General features: G+C 43.7%; 1 protein-coding gene across 1 annotated transcript; it reads right to left on the bottom strand.

The window, feature by feature from the left end:
- Positions 1-768: 768 nt before the first annotated feature.
- On the bottom strand, positions 769-18,497 carry zcchc14 (zinc finger, CCHC domain containing 14). Its single transcript, XM_030776208.1, has 13 exons — positions 17,838-18,497; positions 14,509-14,638; positions 8,075-8,145; positions 7,333-7,404; positions 7,121-7,206; positions 6,872-6,966; positions 6,162-6,198; positions 5,585-5,873; positions 5,002-5,090; positions 3,280-3,386; positions 2,922-3,068; positions 1,648-2,796; positions 769-1,539 (listed from the first exon to the last, which is right to left on the bottom strand). Exons 1-13 carry the CDS (start codon positions 18,459-18,461, stop codon positions 1,484-1,486), a joined length of 2,952 nt encoding a protein of 983 aa, XP_030632068.1. The 5' UTR covers positions 18,462-18,497; the 3' UTR covers positions 769-1,483.
- Positions 18,498-23,422: the final 4,925 nt, after the last annotated feature.

The following is a 23,422-nucleotide window of genomic DNA, read 5'->3' as shown; positions in this document are numbered from 1 at the left end:
TTAGACACAGATTTGATTGTCAACGTTAACCTCATTTGGAGCAACCCAACAGCACATTCATCAAAAGTCAGAAACCTTTGGATAGACTTGTAGGCAAAATGAGAAGTGGCCCTCTCTCCCTGTATGGGGGCCTCATCGGCGGACCAGAACCTGCCTGATCCCTGATCCATGACGTGAAAGCCGGGGAGCCCTGTCATTCTATACGCCACCACATTGTGGTCATGTGAAAGAATGTTAGTCCATCTGGAGACACCCCCCCCCCCCCCCCAACCCCCCTATCCCCCCCTCGCGTTGTTCTTCCCGCTCCGCTGCTTCACCTTGTCGTCACTAAAACAAGAATACCAGTGACGACAAGGATGATAAAGCAGGAACCAACAGGCACAGAGGAACACGACTGAAGTAAAGCATATGGAGCATAGAAAAGCATCCTATACAGATTAGCTGTTTGGCTTGAGCGGAACATTTGCAGGGGTGGCACGGCAACCCGCCACTAATACGGCACTTGGTTAGCTGTACGCTGGAAAAATAACGCAGAGATAGCAATTACAGTCAAAATACTCAACATTTTTCCACTAAAAACCGACATTACAAAAATGACATGTTCCAAATCATTACCTATGATTACTACAAATACAATTGGACCTATTGCAGGATGAAAAGAAAATGTTTTTATCCTTTTTTTCTGAGCTCTCACAATTAAAACTGTACATTTTCAGTAAAAGCAGACATGTAATTTTTCAAAAAGGAAAAACACTGGCATCACAAATGTTCATCTGAAAACTGGCATCATTACAGTAAAAATTCTGTATCTGCTTTCCGCTTCCTTCATGTTGCCAGGCAACTCAATCTCTAAAACAAAAAAAAGAAAAAGAAAAATGGCAGTGTCTCCTTTCCGTCATCTTGCAACGTTTCGTGTCAGAAAAGAGCAAAGGATTTGGCATTCTTATGCATTATTTGGCAAGCAGGACAGATCCAAGTCTTTGTTCTCCTGTCTTTAAGAGTTCAGGGGTTTTGTTTGTTTGTTTATTTGTTTTTTTCCCAAAATTTTGAGCATGTAGCCTCACCTGGACCTGGTCCATTTTGAGAAGGTGAAAGGTGATCCGAGTGGTATGAGGACTGGATGAACTGCATTTAAGTTCAACCCAGTTTCTTCTCTATGGTGAATGTTCCTTTAATGAGCTCTACATCCTCACCCCACTGAGCTTAAGAGCCTGTCTTCTTCGTGTGGCTTAAAACATATATCCACCAGCGTGCCTCCTCAGTGGATAACGTATCACTTTATTCTCTCTAACTTGAGAATCACATATCTTCCATTTCCAGCTCAGCCACTGCTATTGAAAAGCATAGGCTAGGGAATTCAATAAATGGATGCCTCAGTATCCACCAATACTCAAAGGGTTTGTTCTCTGTAGGCTCCCCTTTAAAGGGTGGATTTATATACTGAGGGGGTTTTAGATGCAGAAGACCCCACAAATCTCACCATCTAGTCCCCCGAGTCCTGGCTGTCTGACTGAGGAGCGTACTTCAGACGGAACATTCCTGGAACAGACAAAACGACATGGCCGTTATTACGATTGTGTGAGAATTTGATAAATAAACAAATTGGTGATTCCAAACAGTAGACACCTGGGGGTTACTGTCAGTTACCTTGCTGAGCTGAGTCCATGGGTGGCTGCTTGCAGTCTTGTGCTCTGTGGCCGCTCACTCCGCAGTTGTAGCAGGAGATGTTCCCAGCTTTCTTGTGCCCTGTGCCGCCGTTACCCACGATTCCGTGGGGCTGATAAACATTCGTTCCGCCTCCCAAGAACCCTTGCATAGGGGGTAACACAATCCCCTGTTGCTGGGTTTCGTGTGATAAGCTGCTGTTGTAGATGGGTGGGGCTACCAGGGGATAGGAAAAGGGTGACGCCGTGCCACTCCCTGTCAGCAAGGGGCTGAGGTGGAGCAGTGGCCCCAAGGTGAAGACGGACGTGCCAGAGAAAGGGTGGGGGAAGTAGCCGGCGTAGCTAGCCGGCAAGGCCCCGTAGGAACCGCAGTTCCCGCTACATCCACAGGAGCTACACACACACACAGAGGACGGAGAGGAGTTAGAACTGGGGGCCGAACCGTAGCCGGTGATCTCCGTTGACGCAGGGCTGGAGCTGGGTGTAACAGCCGGACTGCTGTTGATGCAATAGCTGTTGCCAGGTACCGCTGCCATGGGGACACTGTTGCTAGTCACCATGGGAACACCACTGACGGACGGGAAGGTTGGTTTAGAGTTAGTGGTTGAGGAAGGGGCTGAACAGGAGGAAGGGAAAGGGTAATGTCCTGTACGGGCGAGGGAGGGTGACACCTGCAGGTGAAGAGGAGGATGAGAGACGTGATGAAGGGTGTTGGAGGTGGATGTGAGGGCGGTGCTGGTCTCCACCATCAAGCCCGGTGGGGAACGCAGCACCGTCACAGGCCCGCGGGAGCCGGTCACGTCTGGACGCACGGTGTGGGAGCCGTCAAGACTCAGGCCAGGGAAGAGGTTCTCCAGACGCACTCCTACAGCCACCCCAGAGCCCATGGGCTTGGACCGCTCCTCCGGACAAAGAGGGGGCGGGCGCGGTTTACGAGGGGAGCTAAGGACCCTATTCTGAGACAACAGGGGCAGTGAGGGAGGAGCTATGTTCAAGTGGGAGGGGGAGAGGGAGGGGTCGTTCTGGACAGGGAGGACCTGTGCAGTGGGCCTACTAGGTCCAGTGGATACAGCCGGGTTCAGCAGGACACACGTACGGTCCTTGTCAGCAGGGTCCGAACTAGGCTCCATGCCTGGATTGAGAGAAGAGAAGAAAATGACACTGAAGTGAAGAAACGGTGACGTAACATTTCATTTTATCCTTTTATTTTATCCTGTGTATCAGACATAAGACATAGATATGTTGTAAGCTTCGTACGTCTGTGAGGGTCTTTGACTCGATCAAAGGAGGCAACGTCACGTGACAGAGGAGTCATGGGGCTGGAGGGAGCGCTGGAGTATCCGGAGGAGGAACTGCTATCCCGCGGAATAGGCAGGGATCCCGTCTCCACATCTACACGCAACTCTGAAAATACACAGGCACACACATATACCCAGAGACGCACGCAAACACACACACACACACACAGATACAGGCATTGGCTCATGTAGCTGAGATGCTCATTATATCAATGTGTGAAAAACAAAACCAGAGTACAGTGCAAATATTGCCTTTGTGATGGTTGTTAATTTTTATGTGTGTGTGTGTGTGTGTGTGTGTGTGTGTGTGTGTGTACCTGTGCTGCTGCTGGTGGGTGTGTGTGCCAGGGGGCCAACGTGGCTGGAGGGGGTTACCCTGGCAACCCCACCACAGGAACCCACATACCTCTTCTCCAACTTTTCCCTGTTCCACAGAACACCACAACACATCAGTGTAATTTACTCTATACTGACTACCAGCACCAATGCAATATCAAGTTTATTCTGACAATAATAACAGTCATATGTTCACAACAACTCCCCCTTGCCTTTGTTTTTAAACAGGCCCAGCATTTCCAGCACTGACACCTAGATGGTGCTGTGGACAATAACATTCAAACATTCACTTGGGAGAAGAATGCAACATCTTCCCGCAGAGTTGAGCAAGATATAAGTGAGGGTGTAATCTGCCCAAACAGAAAGAGCTATCCTATCTTTATCAGAAGGCATAGAGGGGAAAATGTCGTCATTGCCACAGACCCTTCCGTAATATAGAAAATACTTTACAGATGCTTTACAAAGGAACTGCACTTATTTCTCATTTGTTACCCCTTTTTACTTGCTTTTTCCTGTCCTGTTCTTTTCACATACACATGTGTGAAATATTGGCTACGGCAGCCGTTGAGTCATTCACATAATCCTTACGAAAACTAATGCAGTTCGTGTTTTCTCCTTCTGGTCTGAATCCCAAACAGTCACAGATGCAGTACTCGCTCACTGAAAAAATGGGTCAAGTTTGGACAAGAGGAAATTCAAAGCGTTCCTAATAAAGTAAAGAAGAAAGTGTTGTTTGAAATGCTACCATTAAACAGGCCGTCTAACACTGCTTTTCTTAAAGCTACAGATTTTGTGCTTTCGTTGAAATGAACCTTTTAAGTCCTGAAATGTTTATTATTTCTAGCCAAGATACAATCAGTTTACTGGAGCTGAGCGAAAGAACACGACACTTAAAAGAGCACAACTGTAGGAGCCAAAAAAAAAAAAAAGATAAAACAAATTTGATCCACAGATGCAACTGAAATATGGAGGTGTTGCCTTAAATGACCCTATAAATGTTTTGTTCTCAGGGTGGCTAACGGAAAATCCCCCGGGGCATTTTTTTTTTCCATCTATCTATCTTGTCTGTATTTGTGCACCTGTGGCTCTGTACCTGAGCAATGGAAAGTTGGTGATGTAAAGAATGGGAACGGGATAAGGACATTGCATTGGGGGACGGAGCACTGCCTGGTGTGTGTGTGTGTGTGTGTGTGTGTGTGTGTGTGTGTGTGTGGGTCTGTCTGTTTTAAATGTGATACAGGCCAGTCCTCATTCCAGTTAAACATTTACTCTGATTAAAATTCCCACCATTTAAACAGAATGCCCCCTTACTTCTCATTATCAGTCATTCAATAACAGTAAGATTTAGGAAAATAAATTTAGAAAAACAAGAACCCTGATAATAATGTACACCAAAACGAGTAGACAGCAGCAGACACAGTCAGTTTAAATCCATGACCATTCATCAGAGAGACGTTAAATCACTTTTCTCTTCAAACAGTGGTGCAGTAATACTGTTGGAGACAGGGGGACTGCACGGTCACCATTAAAATGTCGCCGTCCTCCTTTTATCCTAAGAGTAACGTCTCAATCCTTTGACAACTGTGACCTCATCTTGCAACTCTATCGAGTAGCACTGTTAAAAAGCGACATCAGATCGTAACAATTTAACACATCATTGTCTCTCCTTTACGACAGGCAGAGGTGACAGAAGCTCCACTCACTTCTGCAGCTCTAACTGAGTCTTCAGTTTCTTCTTGGCTCCCTGTGTGAGGTCATATTTGTTCAGATCTTCTTCTGTGAGAGCCAGAAACTACGGAGAGAGAGAGAGAGAGAAATCATCGTAGTGAGAAGATGGGTGGGAAGGAGGCACACTAAAGTGAACTGTTCTTTGCTTGGCTGTGCTTATTCTCATTGATGAGCTCTGCCCATTCGACTCTAAACCCACTCTTTGATGATGATTCTGAACTGGAATGATCTCACATCTTTCATCACATCTCATCAGAGACTACAATACTTCATTCAGCCTCAGTTAGCATTCTGCCATCTCTAAACAAAGGCATTTCTGTTCTGCTTTGTTTGCAGTTAAAAACTGAGAACTTTCACAACGGTGTGGCAAAAAAAACTTTGAAGGTCCTCGCTTTCCTGGATATTGTTTACACACTAGCTATACGTAATTATTAGCCACTACTAAAGAATGCTCTCGGCAAGCAGTAGATCATACAGCAAATGTTAAATTAGGCTAGGAGACATTTAAATGCTTTTTGAGTCCTTAAAAAAATCAGCCCTTCTCTGCATCACTCCTACCTCCTCCATGGTAAGTTGCTTGAACACAGGGTAGTATTTGTGCAGGCGTAGTTTTCGGAGCCAGTCCAGGATGCTGTTCTGCTCCGGGCTGGGCTGCGTCTGAGGGGTGGGGTTAGGGTGGTGTGCTGGAGGTGGGGCAGTGTCTCCTATGGTGGTGCTGATGGTGGTGGGGGGCAGGATGGACACATTGCCCTGGGGCAGAAGAGGTGGCAGGTGTGTGGGGGAGCCTTGTTGTATAGGTGTGGGAACACTCATAACAGGCTGGATACTGGCAACACCACAAACCGCCCTAAAAGTCAACAACAGATGAAAGAGGAGTAAGGGCAACGTTTGGGGAGACAGGGTGAGAAAAAAATGTGTGTGTGTGTGTGTGTGTGTGTGCACAGGGAGAGTGGGCTTGAACAGTTCATTCATTATGAATGAATAGGCGATGAGTGTGAGAGTGTGAGTCTATTGGAGTTATGCAGTTAGGAATGAGTAGGTGATAAAGATAAGGATTAGAACTTAGGCACTCTGTATGCATGCGTATACATGTGTGTATGCGTGTGGGTTTGTGGGTGTGTGTGTAGATCCACACCTGCTGGGTCCTCTGTACTGTAGCAGACAGCCCATACCTGTGGACAGACATCACAGGCTTAACGAAACAGGACACCACAAAAGGACAGAAAGTCATCAGCACAGAATACTCTATAATATTTATCTGAAATATTCCATGATACACTATCAATAAAGAGCGCTCTTCTTTATGACACATCTCTCTGAAGATAAGGGAAAACACAATTCAGCTCAAAGATGAAAAGAAACACTACATTAGAGTATAAACCTGATCAGCCAGAGACACACTCCTGACTGAGTTATGCAGCTGAGAAAACTGGATCCCGACTGCTGCGACGCCAACATGTCTAACTTCGGCTCGTTTCAGGGGCAGTGTTACAGCACAGAGTCGAAAGGACTGGGCTACAAGTTTACTGAGGAGTGATAGGGATTCGTGTGTTCATCGGAAAGATCCCAAAGACAACCCCCCCCCCCCATGCACACAGACAAACACACCGAAAACTCAGTGCCCTTCAGACTATAAATATCCTCACAGATGAGGTCATTACCACCATGGCCTCCCAACACAAACAGGTCATCCTAAAGCCCCCTCTCCAAACTAAAAATGGAACCCCCCCCCCCACACACACACACACACACGAAAATGGAGCAGGGTATTAGGCATACGTAAAAGTAAATCAAAGGAAGAGGCCAACTCGAACAGATACACATACATATACATGTCGGTCTTACTTGCGCTGGCAGAGAGCTGAGGTGTGCTTGAACAGCTGAAAAAGAGTCGGACTTTGTCGTGTTTGAGAACGTGAGGTGGGAAGGTTGTCAGGCACCTGTTGTGAGGCAGTTCAGTGGGAACCAGTGAGTTCTCTGGATCTTAATAATAACAATAATAATTACAATAACAATACAGCAAGACACAAATGCCACCGTAAAAGCCCGTTTTACATGGCGCGGCTGCAGGTTTCTGGAGGATGGGTGTGATACCTGGGGTCCAGCTCGTGAGTGGCATCAAGGCCTGGCGACGGGGGGAGGTATTTCTCCAAACACTCATCAGGAAAGAGCTGAGAGACCTGCAGAGGAAGAAGAAAGAAAAGACTTTGAGGGTGTGCCCTCGACCACTGCTCAAAGAATTCACCTTATGATCCTGTGAGTTTGCATATTGGGGGCATATGCCTACAAAGCGTTGGCATTCTGACCTGAGAGACCAGCTCCAACAGCTCCTGCGGAGTTTTGCCCACAGTTGAAACGGTAGAGTCAGACCACAGGACCTAAAGAACAGAGAGACGGCAATTTGTAAGAGCAAACAAACCCACGTAGCTTTCACACTTTCAAATGAACACAGTATTTGATGGAATGATTCACCACTTCCTCAGATTTGTATTCAAATCCAAAACTGGTGGTTTGACACTTTATACTAACTTTGATAGCTGAGTTTCAAGATCCTACTATTGATGTTCTTATAGTTCAAATAATGGGAGTTAAGCTAGCATCACAAAACTGTGCTGTCCAATCCCGTGGAATGGATCAGAACCCCACACGTGGAGCTATTTAAAGCGAGAAAATAATGCTGCAAACATTGGTGAACCTTTCCTACAGAGACACATCCTCTCTTTTAGACATGGAAAATCTGCAGGTTTGCATGATGGAATAAAAGACATAACTTTTTCCCCAAAGTTACATATGCAAGAAATGTAAATCAATGAAATATATACATATAACTAGCTTTCTAAATTTCTATTTTCAAAACTAGAGATCTAAAACCTCAGATTTTAGGTGGCTTAAACAGCTCACAGGTCACCATTCTGTGTTAAATCATCACTAACAGCAGTGCTGGGGTTTTTCATGACTTTAACACTTGGAAGGGGAAAAATAAAAGACTGTGAAACTCAGACGTAGAGCTAAGCTAAAGGGTAGGTTTCCATAAGTGGCTCCACTCACCTCAAGCATGTACTCAGTGGCTTTGTCTGCCTTATGTGTTACACCTCTCACTTCTATTCTTTCCACGTTCACTAAAAAAGAAAAACACACACACACACACGACTTAAGCTCAAAACTAAGAACACTGAATACTTTCATTAAAAACAATATTCATGAATATTCAAATCTTCTCACATGGGTGACTTCAGGATTTTCACACTCTCCATAAGTGAGCATACAATCCACCTGTTAGATCCATCCTAAAACGTATTTAATTATTCAGGCAGGTCAATTATTCAGTAAAGAGCTCAGATGAGAAGGAAAGAGGAGGAGAGATCATTGCCTTGGGGTGTTCTCTTAAAAAAGACACCCCCCCCACAAACTCCATAAACAACCACCAGCATCCCAAACCACCAACAAAATTGGCACAGCCTGACAAAAGAACAAATTCAGACAGGAACAGAGAGAGTGGAAATGGATAAAAGTAATAAAGAAAAATGAAGAGAGAAGAAAGAGGAGAGGAACAGATTGAGAGATTAAGGAAAAAGGAAAGGGGGTGTTGAGCTTGGTTTGGCTCATATACACATACACAGCTTCAGTTTAAAACCTACAAACGCATTCCTACACAAGAAACAGCACACTCTCAATGACAAATTAAAACACTCAACTCTCCACACATCACACACACACAAGCAAATACAAACACCTTTGCAGCACACAGTGCCCAGCCAAACACACACACACACACACACAGACCGATGTGTTAAATATAACCCGCTGACTCAGCACTGTCCTGCAGTGTGTGTGTGTGTGTGTGTGTGTGTGTGTGTGTGTGTGTGTGTGTGTGTGTGTGTGTGAGAGCAGCGGGGCAGGCTGTTCCTGAATGGTGCCCTGTTTGTGCAGCGTGTCCTGTCAAAGAGAGGATCAGAGGAGTGTAAACAGAGAGAAAGCCCCTCCCTGCCCTCAGTGTCTCCCGGATAGACGTGCGGCCCTCGGAGCTGGTGGGCGAGTGTCAACTCATCTGGAATGTTCCGGAGAGCAAGGAGTTGTCTGCTCATGCTTCTTGCCCCTCCCAAAACCATCCGCTCAACCCCTTTATTGCACTGTATAAGAGTGCATGCGTGCGTGCGTGGGTGCGTGCGTGCGTGTATGTGTGTGTGTGTTAATCGTAGGTCTGTGGTCAGCTACACAGAGCTGAAGAATGCATATGCTTGCCAATGTGGAAATGAAGAGTGAAAATCAGAGAGGGAGAGTGGGGTCAACGCAAGTGGAGGACTGGGAGAGAGAAGGAGAGAGAAAGTTGACATGAATGAGTGTAGAAGTAATAAACAGAGGGAGAGAGTGAGAGAGAGGGAGAGGCATGTGAAATAGAGAGTAAGTGTATAGTGGTAAGCAGAGACAAAATTAAAAAAAAACAAAACACTAAAGGAGTGCGGAGACAATCTGCCTTCGCTCCAAACTTTACCAAAGCAAACACACACACACACACACGTTTGTCTTTGTACCTCAAAGAGGACTTCCCACTTACTTCCATTTTTTGGCATCTACAGTTGATAATCTTACTTCAGCCACAAACAAAGACATATTTTTGTACTTTTTAACAGTAACAGTTAAATCTCTTTAAAAGCCAGAGAGAGACAGACAGAGAGAGAGTGAGAGAGAGAGAGAGAGAGAGAGAGAGAGAGAAACACAGCTGTGCAGTCATTTCTCATCACTTATCACTGAGACATGCTTAAGTGTATGGAGCTCTCTCTATAACCCCACATTCCAAAACTGTTCTTCTCACTACACCGCTACTTTACCAATGTGTCTGAGCATGTGTGTGTATGAGATCACTGTGTGTGGAACGAGTCCCGCTCCAGATACTTATGGTTTCATTAAGTACATAAACACGATGTTTTAACTGTCTGAAAGTGCTTGTCATTCCCGCTCCCTCTGTTTACTTACCACGCCGCCAACCCCCCTTCTATGACCTTTTCTGAGTTATTATCCTCTCTCTCCCCGTCTCTCAGCCCAAGGGCATTATGGGGATTCACCTGTCCTCCCCCATGCCCTTCCACACAAGCTTTGGGCAATGTGTGCACTTTTCAGTGAATCATTCTCTAGTGCAGGTGCTAACACCAAGAGTGCGCAGAGTTCTCACTGAAACTCACTCACTCTCTCTCTCTCTCTCTTTCTGACCCCCCCCCCCCCCCCCCCCCCACCCCACCCTCATCCCTTCCACAGTATACTTGTCAGAACATTTCCAAAGTACAACAACCAAATGAAGAGTGTGAGATATTTGGCTCCTATTGTGATGTCTGTATTACTCCTTTGTATTCCAGCATCTCATTCTCACACACCCACCCACACACACACACACACACCCACACACACACACACAGACACAGTCACATGCAGACATACACAAACACAAAGCACATCAGAGTAGGCAAAACACAAGCACAGCAACTAAGGCAAGAGTGTCTGAGGACTGAGGACTGTCACCCAGCTGAAATGACATGATTTCATAATGACTCCACTATTTTATACCAGTGATCCTAACTCCTCCCGCCCTCTGGACTGATCCATCCTGGTGTTATCATCTTTCATCCCCCTGTCAGCATCGCCATCCCCTTTATTCATGCTCCAATTTACTTGCAATTGTAACTGCCCACTGGGTCAGCACCTATTGCACACCTGTCTGGCCAAGGAGGGGTCTCCTCTCTCTGTGGTCCTTCTCAAGATTTCTCCCATTTTCCCATTTCCCTTTTGGGTTTTTGGGGAGTTTTTTCTTGCCCGCCATGAGGATTAAGTCAGGGGTTGCCGTCCTGTTTTGATTTTGATTGTTGTGGCCTGTAAAGCCCTTTGAGACTGTAAACAGTGATATTGGGCTCTAAAGAAACTTGAAACTTTTAGTTCATTCACAGTATGAAGGTGCACCAGAAAAATCATGACACAAAAAAAAAAAAAAAAAAAACACTTTTTATTCAGCTGGATGTCACACATTTCTTCAGTAAAGATGAAGAAAACGCCCGGTTTACACGCCGTGTGGTATGTGTGTTTACACTTTAAGCATGGGACATGAGTGTGTGTAGAAAAGCACGGACTCTGGGATCCAACACTTTGTTTTCTCTGTCAAGGCATTATCAATCCAAACAACCCTTCACACACATCAGCACGACCACTTCAGTCACTGCCTGACTCTTTTTAGATCAGACATCTTACTTAGAGGAGTTCCACACATACAGCTACTGCAAAGAACTCACTCTGTTCTACATAGAGATGCCAACTCTCCAAACAGAGTAGTAACAGTTGTCTTTCTCCTTACTATAGTTATGTTAACCCCGTGCCAAGGTCAACACCCCCACGCCCACCACCCATACACTCAATGGTACGCGCTGAAAACACACTCCACATATTCTCTGCCTGTCTGTAGCATTATACATCAGACATGTGCTCAGACTAAATCGATCTCTCGTTCTCTCTCTCTCTCTCTCTCTCTCATATGTAGTCTCTCCCTCTCTCTCTCTCCCTCTCTCTCTGCTTCTATTTGGTTTGACTTCAGCACAACATCTGGACGAATCAATGGAAGCACACAATACATTTCCTTTTATATTTGGATCCAAAGATAGACAGCTATGCCAACCTACTGTGCCAGTCTATGTCATACAAGCTTAAAGTGTGCCCCACACACACACACACACACACACACACACACACACACGCGCGCGCGCACAGAGCCCTATCCACCCATAACCCCACTGCCCCTGCCAGTTGCAGCTGCCACATATTTGATGCCAGGCCAGTTGATCTAGGGCATTCTGCCATTCTTATAGATCAGGTTTCACAGTTCAGACTGTACGATGTGCACATAGGGACAGATTTATATATTCACAGAGACAAAACACAACCCAGTCAGACAGACGAGCTCACCCACATACACACCATACGCAGCAACGCTCACTAACGTGAATGGAAAGCCGCACAAAGGCAATTCATAAACATGCAAATATGTGCAGAGGTACCTAACCATACACAATGGAACTGACACAACTGAAGGGCGACTGAAGTGAACAAATACACACAAATACACAAACACATGACACACACACACACCCACCCACAGACTCACCCACCCATACACACACACACACACACACACACAGAGACACACACACAAAAAAAAAACCCTATCACAGGTTCATACATTGTGTGATCCTACATCACACACCAGCAGAAGATTTGCTGTGGCAGTTAAAAACGGTTCTGAGCATCTGTGTAAAGAACAGATGTCCAGCTTCCCTGAACAAGATCTTCCAAAGAACCGCAGCTTATACAAATCACTCATCAAAGACCTCACCAGGGAAGAAAAAAAACAAACCTCAAACTGCAAAGTCAGCTTCCAGTGACTCGCCCTCTCCCCTTTATCTGTTTTCATATAGATGTGAGGGCAGAAAGACTATGAAAGTGTATATTTCGATATTCGATAAGACTTCAGTGTGTTGCAGAGCATAGACAAAAGGGCAGCCGTTGTGGAAAGTCAAAATTATATTAAAAACTGGGGGAGCAACACGTGTGCTTGGAGATTATATTTTACAGATAAATATTGGTATCTAAGTGGTAGTATGAACTAACTGAAGCACGTAGCAATCTTTGTTTTATTTCTGTACTTGTTCAGTGTGTTAACGTCATGTCAGCACAATGGTCTGGGGGTGTAAGTGTATACACGATATATGCGCGAGTGTGTGAGTTTGTGTGCATATATTTAGATATATATATATACGTACAGTGTGTGTGTGTGTGTCTGTGTGTATATAAAGTATATATAGGTGTGTGTGTGTTGACAGAAGGATGAGGGTTTGCTGAGAGCTGCTTTGCGCTGCTGAAAGGCATGCAGCCAGGGCCATGAGGTAATGCAGTGGAGCTGGCGTTGGGTTACCACAGAGCAGAGCAGAGTGACTGCACCCAGAGCCCTGCTGCGTTCAGGCAAATATCACAGCTGCTCTTTACATAGTCTTCAAATAACCATGCTCCAGGCCGACACAGGAAAACTCAAATAAATCTCAAACTGCACCAGTGACAGAGAGGAATCCTTGAATATCTACCCAGCTCAACCAACCAGAGGGAGAGGTCTTCAAATAACCACCAAACTCAACCAACCAGAGGGAGAAATCTTCAAATAACCACCAACTTCCACCAATCAGAGGGAGAAATCTTCAAATAACCACCAAACTCAACCAACTGAAGAGCTGAATCCTCAGATTACTATAAACTCCATGCATCTGCTTCACAATGATTAAAAAAATGAAAATGAATGTTGAAATCATTTACCCTTAGTGATATCACCTTCAGTTATATCATCTTATCTAAAACCAGACTTTGGGCCACTCAGTACCATCTGGTATTTACAACGCTGTGTGTGCTTTCACAATCTCATTCCTCTTGGTAGATAAAATTTTGCAAAAGCAAGAGTTCAACGAACAGTGCCATCCTGAATGTGTGTGCGTGTGTGTGTGTGTGTGTGTGTGTGTACATTTTAGAAATATTGGACCCCGTGATACAACACACACACACACCTGCTCTAAAACATGTATTTAACTTCTCTGAACCTAAGGTGAACTTGTTGTAATAATTTGTCATGAACAGTAAGCTGTCATGGAACACAGACATTGACAGCTCACACAAACACATGCCTACTCACAGTTAAATGCTGATATCATAAGGATATGATATCAACCTCACATTAACACCACACAACTGGAAGCAATTCTCCCAAATATCATTTCTCACAAAAACTGGGTCAGGATCCCTCCAGAAAAAAGAACTTTAAAGAGAAAACATATGCTCTCCAACAGTTTAAAGAGACTCTTTAAAGAAATTACATTTTTCATTTCACAATATCCCAGTGCTCTGGACAGTGGACTAAAGCAGCGGACATCAGGACATTTAAGTAAGGGAGCATTTCTGACCAAAGAGCCCAGGAGAAAAGAGGCAGTGATAAGGCAGATGAGAGGAAATCGGAGAGGGATGGAAGATCCTGCAGTGCGGATGGGAAAAGCAGCACGATTTAAAGACTAAATCCAGTGATTCTCAGTTTCTCCCTCAGGCTGTGTACAGTCCAGATTCTCCTCTGCTTCCTCTCCGCTTAGAACAACACCGAGAAGAGACATGCCTGAGTTCTTCTAAAGTTCGCACACGCGCATAACTTTCATCTATTTTAGCATATGGTGTCATTATACTTTATTCTATTATTCATTATTCTATCTGTGTGTGTGTGTGTGTGTGTGTGTGTGTGTGTGTGTGTGTGTGTGTGTGTGAGGACAAGCTGAGATGACCCCACACTTGTCATGACTTTTTCAGTTTGTGTTCACCTCCAGGGAGAAGACTGTTTATGTGAACTTTGACTCGTGTATCTCAGCCTTGGTCCTCGTTGATTAGAGACTAGTGGCATTGTACAAAGTTCTGGGGCTCACCTTTGTTGGGTTTCCCAATGTGTACCTTGACTGGCATTTCCTGGCAGGAGGGGGCCGTCAGGGTTGGAGCCATGACCTCTGACCCTGAACCCTCATCCACCCGACCTGACGTGATCTCTCGCTGCAAAGGCTGTGAAGAAGGTCAGAGATCAGGCAAAGGTTACTCGTAAGCCTCAGAAACAGAAGATTAAGCGTTTCAGTGTTTGACATGCAGACAGGTTTCATGTTTCAGCTCCTCTATCTAACTGCTTTGCAGCTTGACTTTTTTTTTTTGTTAAACAAAGGGTAAATAGTGCTACAGGTGACAAAGCAGACCAGAGTAACCGCAACAAAGTTGACTTCTGATTCACTTTTGTTGCTGCATCTCTTATTATGAGATGAGTCATAGAATTAAACAACAGTACAAAGGAAAAGAACATCACACCAATCCGAGTGAGTAAAGTGAGTGAATGCAGTGAGTGAGTAAAACATCTGAATGAGTAAAACAGGAGAGTAAACCATTCCAGAAATGGCATGTCAGTTATGGTTGTACAACACTGAATCAAAGGCAGCACTGCTTACATTAGGGGATGAGTAATGAAAATTTTGCGCGTTGACTGTCCCTTCCTGAATCAGCCTACTCGAGAGTCCAATGACCAAAAAAGACTTGCCACCACCTTGTTTCTATTATTCAAATTCAGTTGATATTTATCCTTGATTTCAGAAGGAGTCATATACACCATTAAGCAAAACATAAGTTATAATGTGGTCTAATTTGCATAGATTTGTATTTTTCTGTCTGATTGGTTAATCACACACTGTGCCAGTTCTGGCCACTGAGTACTGTGTGTGCGAGGGACCTCCCACTCTTTCCTGCAGCAGCCATTCCTGCTCAGAGACTCAGGGTTGCTGGATCCGAGTACAGAACGCCACATATGCTAAACAGAGCAGCCAGAGAAGCCCAGCTCTGAAGCCAATTAAAACTGCTTTACAATGCACTACTGCCACATCCGCATTCGCCTCTGCCAAATCCCGTTTTTCCTTTTTTCTTTCTTTCTTTCAGAGAAAATAAGAGAAAAAAATAAGCGGCACTATGGGGAAACTGTGTCTGAGCTAGTAGGCTTTCTCTCACTCCTTCCTGATCAGATGTTGAGTAAAGACTTGTCATAGGAAATCTGTTAAGAGGACATTCTGCAAGTTGTTAAAATTTCTCCAATAGCATTAGGAGGTTAGTCTCTTAAAGCCAATACGAAAAATTTAGGCCGACTGATGTGAGTTTAAGCAGCTGATAGGGGTGTCACCTGATATGCTGGGGTTAAAGAGGGGAAAAAAAAACAGAGAGAGAGAAGAAAAGTTTGTTTGATCACAAACACTGTATTACTGTAACGGGTCATAGGTTTTACAATTACAGCATCCTAGAGTTGTGTCACAGGAGAGAGAGAGAGAGAGAGAGAGAGAGAGAGTGTGTGTGTGTGTGTGTGTGTGTGTGTCTTTCTTGACGTTAAGCTTTACTCACAGACCTTGTAAACGCGTAAGCGGTCAGAGCTTCCTGATGATTCACTGGGGATACTCATACAGGGCTTGATTTCAGCACACAGAAATGTGCTGAGCTGCACTTAATGTTGGCCAAAAACAACAAAACACTAAATACAACCGCTTTTCCCCAGCTCTCTCTCCCTCGCTCTGCCTCTCTCTCCTTCTCTCTCCCTCTCTCTGCCTCTCTCTCCCTCTCTCTACTCGGTACTTTCCTCTCCCGACTTCGATGTTTGAACAGTGTGTGTATGCCTGGATCTCATTTCAGAGAAAAACAGCCCTGTGTTTCCATCTCCTGTAGAAGCCAGAGGAGCTTCTGCTGGCCTTTTCCTCCAACTTACTGAACTCTGTCTCACCGGTTGGGTTATTCAGCTTGCCCAAACCCAGGTTTTTTTTTGTTGTTGTTTGTTTCAGTTGACTGACTGACTGCCGATAAGCTATCTGCATTCCGCCTGAAATGCTTTCGTATAAAGCTAGTTTTCCATCCCCTCTATTTCTATGGAATTTAAGACCTGGCTATACCACAAAGGAATGTGTGAATCTGTCCAATAGTTCTGGACTATCACAGCCTAAAAAGTAAGAAAAAAAAAAAAAAGCTGAAATAATGTTGAAATTGAGTGAACAGTGTGATTACTCATGGGTGGGAGAACCAATTGAAGCAAAGCATCTGGGACGTTTGTCCCATCTGTGATGCAAGGTTTCCCTGTTCGGGATGTTATCATTTCAAAAACGCTTTGCCGTGGAAGCTTCCGGTTCTCTTCTGAGAAAGAAGCCATGCTGAAAAGCACATGCAAAACAACAGCAGCAACAACAACAACAACAAAAAGAAGATGGTAATAATAATTATATATATAAAAAAAAAAAACTCCAGAAGCCAGTATGTGTGCCTCTGTCTTTGCATAAAGAAAACAAAATAATTGTGAGACATGCTCCATTGGAATGGAACACATCCAAACATTTCCTTATGGATCTTCCTGTTTGGTGCAGCTGTGCAATTTTGAGATTTTGAGGTCTGTTGTAACAGCTGTGTGGAATATCAAAGAGCTATCATGCATCTACACTATGTTAATAGAAAAAATTTGAAGTGATGTGACTGAGTTTAGCTTCAGCTTTTAATCGCTCTGAATGTAATGTCTGACAGGCTACATAGCTAAACATTAAATGAGAAAACCACAAGAGGGAGATGTATTCTGACCAAAATATTCCTCACCCCATCCTGTCACAACAGATAAACAACAGACATGGTGTAGATGCATAATAACCACAGTATTCAGCCCTGTACTCAACAAAGCATGTCAATGGAATTCAAACACAGCTGTAACTTATAGCATCCATCTGACAATTGTCTCACTAGATTAAAAATGTGATTCTCATTCAGCTGTGTTGAGAGACAAAAAAAAATGGGAGTTGGACAGCTCTTGAAGGTGTCAGAATTGTTAGCTTTGGCATTAAAACACCACATAGAAATTAAATTATATTTCAGCTCTCTAATCAATGAGCAGCACAAAGTTAATAGTAAATAGCATTCTGTGTCTACAGCAGTCTTCTCTGCTGACCTTACAGTGATCTTCAGTCAGACTGAAATTTTGCTACCCTGGGTTTACATCTAGTGAATGTTTCTAGTATTTTTTCCCCTTTCTTTTTATCCTGCTTTTTGGACCGAATAAGCCCATACTTAAAAACTTAAGGCATATTCAAGTTTACTGAAGAGCCGCATGTGATAGTGGCACAGAGTAAAATAAAAAAAATAATTGTGGATTATCCACTGATTGAGATGTGGTGCTCCAACATATCTGTATCACTCTCATGAGGCCTACCTTTTGGCAACCTGGACATCCTGTGTGGCAAGATGTGAGGGCTGAAGTAATATAGGTTGGGGTGGCAGTGAGTGCTCCCAGTGCGGCAGGACCACCCCCGCCCCCATACGGTGGCTCGCCACAGGTGACTTGTAGGATCTCCTGGATTTGCGTCAGCTCCTGCCTGAGCACCTGCTTTTGGTGAAAGCTGAACGCTGGATGGTTGGACGCCATGGTAAACAGAAGCAGAAACTGCTCCCCCATTTGGCCGTCGTTTAGCTGAAGGCCGTAGTTGTTTATGATGGTGTCAATGTGCGTGAGAGTTCGGAACAGGACTCCTGCCGCCTCGCGATTGTCCGACGTGAGAAGAGCGAGAGATATCAGCAGTTTACTCCGCACAACTTCATCCGTGATGTTGGTAAGGTTGGCGAGATCAGCGGGATTGTTAGCTTTTATCTCTGCATCTCTAAGAGAGTGGTAGTCCTTGCGGGCTAGATCCTCCAGACATGATCCGAGGAAGCGCAGCTCAATGGGTACACAAAGGTCTAGGAGCCCACATAAGAACTCGGCCCTTTGTGCTGAGCTTAACACTGAAAACCAGCGGTAAACCCCTTCTCTTTGAATAGAGCTCTTATTCTCAACCATTTTAACTCTTGAGGTTATACCTCACAACAATGAAATAGTGTTAAAATGTTTCAAAAAATGAATGAGACTTTGAAAAGTACCACGAAAGTCGCCTCACTGTGAGTTAACTGTACAGACGTCCGGCTTGTTCAGTGACGTATAGTTTACACAACTTTTATACAACAGGTCTTAACTTCTAAGACCGCTCAACGTACAGACACTTGTGAAGGGGCACGTTTTCTTCCGTTGCTTATAAACCAGTCTCATTATTTTCAGGGGGCATTTTAAGCACAGCACAGGAAAAGTTCTTGAATAAACAAAGCTTGTGTCGGTGTGTTTACTGTACCTCCTAACCACAGCATAGCTCCTTCGACCGTCTCTCCTTTCTCGGCCAGCCCCCTCGAGATCCCCCACGTCAGTCGATTATGGAACAAACCTCGTACCGTCCTCCGAGTTGAATAAAATGTAAAATACCCTTTCAACAAGCAAGTGTTGTTGTTTTCACGAAAACGTCCCATTTGACAGTCTCTTGATGCCTAAATCCTGTCCGTTCACCGTTAACTACCTTCCCAACATGAAATCCTCGGCATGGCATTCGTGAAAATTATGAGGGAGCGTCGGTCAATAAACAAGCTCATGTGCAAACTCCAGCAGTTATGGTATGACTAGCGAGTGCAGAGAAGAGTTAAGATTCGACTCCACATTCTTAATGAAATGCAGACATGGAGATTTTACTTTAAATGCGATAGCTGCTATTGCTCCTCTCGCTGAAGTACAGAGAAACGTTGGAATAATGAAAGACTCCACATCATTTTCCTCCCTGGAAGTCAGGAGTAACAGCTGTGTGTAATTCGCTATCCTAAACTCCACAAAGTATACCAGCCCCGTTTATTTCTATTGGATGTGCAGTTTGTCTGTAAAAACAACTTGAGCTGTGGTTGGCCAGAGAGCAGCCGATGCGTGTCCATGGAACATCTCTGTTATAAGCTTACTGTTCAGTTTGATTTTGCCTGGCGTTTAAAGAGCCAGGTGGATATTGACATTAAGGGAAAGTTTCACTTTTTAGGAAAGTAAAACGCAATTTATGTGTCAAAAAGATTACATTTCAAACTTACTGCCGTTTACTTGTGAGAATGACAGAGCAACAGTTTCCAGGTCGCTCTGTCTATGTCCCACCGGCTAGCGGCAGTCAGGAACCTCAGGAATTGTCATTTCATTACGTCAGATTTGCCAGCCGAGGCGCCAGTACAGAAATCACGTCGTTTGTTGTAATTCATGTGCTTTGAACCTAAATTTTCAATAATAGCTGACACCGTGGCCCATAAACCGTACTCAGTGGAATACTTTATTTGAAGAATTTTACATTTTCTTGAATTTAGGTTACTTCCCCGAGATAAACGTCAATCTATGCTGACTAGTTTACCTTCCATTCGTTTCAGTCGATTCGATGACAACTTGCTTATTTAACATGAAACGGAATAAACACAATTTACTCGAGCCACACCGACATCTGCGTAATCTTATATAGTTTCTGTATTCATAACTGTAAATATGCTGTGGCAATGTATCAAGGCTTTGTGTATGATCCATAAACTCACAGAGCTGCGATTAAAATTGCACACATTTCGTGGGTTATAATGCGATGATATCCATCTTTATGAGAAACTAATAACAAGTAATAACTCGGACATTTTTGGTATACTGATATGCAACAATATACGGTTCATGTATCAGAACCCTCCACTTCTCACAAACAAAACCCAGAGGATAATTAGTAGTAGGACTTCAAGGAAAACAGCAGAGGGAAGCATTTCTCTTTCAGCCTCGGGGTTATACTGAGGGCCCACAATTTCCCAAACCTCTGTTCTGCTCCCACCACAGAGTTCACAAGTTGGATACAAACTTTTAGTGCTCCATATATACAATGTCAAAGTAATCAATAAAACCCCAGAAGGTACTACGAAAGTTAGTTAGTTTTGAAAAGACATTTCTGAATACATACAAAATCATAAAAGTTGGAATGGTATTGACCTCAGTGATGTCTGTTAAAACTATTCTTTTCGTGTCAGGAAATTTCATAATTATCTGTGCTCATTTTCAAAATTATCTGAGCTCATCTCCATAAACTTTGTTTCATTAAATTAATGCACAGCATAAGTAATCATGCAACCATTAACATAATGGCACAAAACGTCAGTTGCTTGTGATACTCTGCCAAAGACAGTTTGTTCATGAGTCCTAATTAGGGGTGCCTAAATTAATAAGATTTTGGGTTTTTATGCTATAGGCACTAGTGGTGGTGTGAGTTATCCTCCCAATATGAACATGTCATCATGTTCATAGGTAGTTTGTTGAAAACCCATTTTGCTCACAGCTGTTTACTTAAAGGTGCAATCATCCTTACATTTAAATTCCAGTGACTGCAAAGACTTACTCAAGAGTGACCATCTGCTACCATTGCATGACATACACAAACACACGTGCACACATCATGTGTGTGTGTGTGTGTGTGCAGATTTTATATTACTATCAGATTGCAGTTAAACTCTCACTTAAATTTTGATGCATCAACACAATAATGATCATTGTCATTTTACCAACTGCACAAAATATGGTGACACTTGTTTGAACAAAAAAAATGTGCTAAATTTTAACCTAAATATTTAAAATCTCAGAAAGTAAGTGCAACCCTAAATGTTGATTGTCAGTAAAGATAGACAGAAAAGATAAACAAAAATTAACCTTTTCTGTAATTTCAGTGTAAAATAAAACTTGTGTCTTGCCAAGCATCGATTAAGTTATTCCCGTGCGGCACTATTGAAACTGATTTTTACCAAAACAAATGGATGATGTAGCTACATCTCTGTCTTTATGATCTCTGATATCATCATTAAATATCAACTAAATATATCAAAATAGTTACCGTGAGATTCCCCCACTTGAGTCTGTGGACAGGGAAGTACAAGTAAGTATGGGTCAGCTATTTTTCTCTGTTCTTATGGTCACTGTTCTCATGGATGGAACCTACCACAGTGGTCCAGTGGCTACAGGCAAAGTGTTGGGGTATTGTTTTTTTGCTTGGTAGCTGTTTGCCATTAGCAGTACTTCACACACTCACAGAAGCAACTGTGATCTCCTTTCTCCTTTTTGTGCTAAGTGGGATTAGCTTATAGGATAAAATAAAGCCCAGGTGATTACTACTACTCAACTTAAACGTGCTCTGGTTATGAGAGTGGAGGTGAGTGCATGGCAACCTGTTAGAGCAGTGTTTCCTTCAGTAAAACCACAACAAAGGACCTGGGTATCAGAGCGTAACTGCCTTGAAAATAAGCAAAATAGTTAAAACATAGATGTGGCTTCAGAGTGCTAAATGGAAAATGGAAAACAGTCCAGTGACTCAGAACTAGAAACTTAAAACATTATTTGAACGAGTGAAGTGAGGTGTGGAGCCCTTGCTGTGATAGTAGGGCAATATTGACCCTCGATGGATTTTTGCTGAAGTTTTGCTGAAGAAGTGTTTTTTTTCCAGGTCAACCTGTTGTACAATTATATCTGCGGAAAGGAGACACCTGTCATGCTTCTCTCTCTTTTATTCATTCTCTCCAACTCCCACACTCTACCAGTAAACATCCCTGCACCTCCATCATCCCTCCTCCCTCTATTTCTCCTTCTCTAATGCTAATCAAGGTAATAAAAGCAATACCAAGATCAGTTCAACCAATTACTACCAAAACTATTTGTACTGGGAAGTTAACACAGTTGTTGCACTGTTAGCCAGTGGCTTCCCAGGTAGGAATCTATGTCTTATCCAAGTACACAGACTGTTATGCGATGGTGGGTGAACCCAAAACCCCTAGAGCCCAACTGAGAACCAGTAGCATGTCAGATCTTTCCGAGTATTTTTACCCAGCTCAGTCTGATCCGCTCCAACTTAAAGGATAAGTACTAACACACAAACATGCACACACACACACACACACACACACACACACACACACACACAAAATAAAGGAGGCTGAGAATACTCAGGACCTAAAAGTATCTGTTGAAAATCTGTAACATTCAGAAGTTGTATTTTGCACATGCAGATTTCCTATTTGATCATTTGAATAACCCGAGACTCAAATAGACAGCATTTTTCTACCTGGCTTAGTAATCCAATCAAACCAATTAAAGTCTTTTGTCTCTCAGCACTTTTACACAACACTGGATAAAAGGTACACATGCAAATCAATACAGTACAAGTCTCATCTCATCACCCTTCCACAATGAGAGGATTTTATATTGGCACCATTTTATGCTGTATCATTAACTAACAACCGCACTCACTATTTCTTTCTGAATGTGCAGGAAAGGAGGGGTGACTGAGAAAGAGTGGGCAGAGCAGAAGGCGTCCGAGGGAGAGAGAGAGAGAGAGAGAAGCATAAGCCAGGCAATTAAGAAAAGCAATCTTTGCTCCCCTGAGGTAGATAGATGTAGAGTCGTGTGATTGTGTTGCATGAGAGAACGTAGGTCTTGTCTCTTTAAATGTAAGGGGGGGGTGGTGGTGGTAAGGGAGAGCGCATGTGAGGTTGGTGGGAGGGGGGAGGGGGACTTGGCTGCGTTGGAACAGTCCTACCCTAATGAGCAGATTTGAGAGACACCAGAGAGAGAGAAAGAGAGAGAGAGACATCCAAGCATAAAGAGAGAAGGGGGGGGACGAGACAACAACCAACAGAATAAGACGAGCAGTAATGCATGAGAATCAGGACTATCACGTGTTGGAGAGGAGGTGAGGGGGGGAAAATACAGAGGAAGATGAATCTGAATTTTTCACCAGCAAGAAAAACACAAGCAAAGGACTGAGACCTAAAAGAGCGCAGTGTGAAGAGAGAGGAAGAGGAAAAGATAGACATCAAGGCTGAAAAATAATTACAGGGGGAATAACTAGCATCACTTGTTTTGTTATCAAGGTGTGTGTTCCTCATCCATTGCTCGGGCAG

This window comes from Chanos chanos, chromosome 1 (assembly GCF_902362185.1).
Source record: "Chanos chanos chromosome 1, fChaCha1.1, whole genome shotgun sequence".
NCBI lineage: Eukaryota > Metazoa > Chordata > Actinopteri > Gonorynchiformes > Chanidae > Chanos > Chanos chanos.
Note: the sequence above shows the minus strand (reverse complement) of the source record. Positions and strands in the feature narration are given on the sequence as shown.